Genomic DNA, 921 nt, shown 5'->3' on the forward strand with positions numbered 1-921 from the left:
TTTTCTTTTTTATTTTTAAAATTTTAAGTTGAAGTTACAATTTTATCCCTTTTAAAATGGTCAAAGTTAATTTATTGGGTCAAGTATCTACCAGACTAACAGAAATCATTCATTTGGACCTCAGGTGCTAATTTTTTAAAAGTTTGGGACTCGTGATGGCACAAATTGAAGGTTGAGGTAAAATTTGCAAAAAAGGCAAATGTTTGGGACTGAGACTGCAATTTTCCCCTTTATATACGTAAGTATAGGTATAATGTGGTGTAATTAATAAAGATTGTTGTCTATATTTGTAATTTGAAATATTTTATATTAAAGAAAATTCAATTCCTAAAATGCCCTTATCTTATCTATAAATCCTCCTATCCCTCTCCTCTCTCGTCACCTTTAAAAGCACAGTTCCCTACGTTTCTCTGCAACATTCATCTGCGGCTGCTATTTCTAGAGAGAGAAAATATCAAACCCTTTTTAGAGAGAGAGAAAATGACGAAGGAAGTGAGTGAAGAAGGACAGGTACATCACCATGGAAAGGACTACGTGGACCCACCACCAGCACCATTGCTAGACATGGGTGAGCTCAAGCTCTGGTCCTTTTACAGAGCTCTTATCGCCGAGTTCATCGCCACCCTTCTCTTCCTCTACGTCACCGTCGCTACCGTCATCGGCCACAAGAAGCTCAACGCGGCCGACCAATGTGATGGCGTTGGCATTCTCGGTATCGCCTGGGCCTTTGGTGGCATGATCTTCATCCTCGTTTACTGTACCGCCGGCATCTCAGGTACTCAATTCTTTAGGACAAATTCTTCTCCAGAAGCACTACCTATTCCTTGAAATTTCCCTGAATTTCTCTCTATTTGCGCTGCAGGTGGTCACATAAACCCGGCTGTGACTTTTGGTTTGTTCTTGGCAAGGAAGGTATCGTTG

General features: G+C 40.6%; 1 protein-coding gene across 1 annotated transcript; it reads left to right on the forward strand.

Annotated features, from left to right (window-relative positions):
* Window positions 1-361: 361 nt before the first annotated feature.
* LOC111378740 (aquaporin PIP2-7-like) lies at window positions 362-915 on the forward strand (the record flags this gene model as incomplete). The annotated part of the gene is made up of 2 exons (XM_023001974.1): window positions 362-775; window positions 863-915. Coding segments are annotated over exons 1-2 (348 nt in total), but the record flags the coding sequence as incomplete, so codon positions are not given.
* Between the last annotated feature and the right edge of the window lie 6 nt (window positions 916-921).

This window comes from Olea europaea, unplaced genomic scaffold, assembly GCF_002742605.1.
Source record: "Olea europaea var. sylvestris unplaced genomic scaffold, O_europaea_v1 scaffold18654, whole genome shotgun sequence".
Classification (NCBI taxonomy): Eukaryota; Viridiplantae; Streptophyta; class Magnoliopsida; order Lamiales; family Oleaceae; genus Olea; species Olea europaea.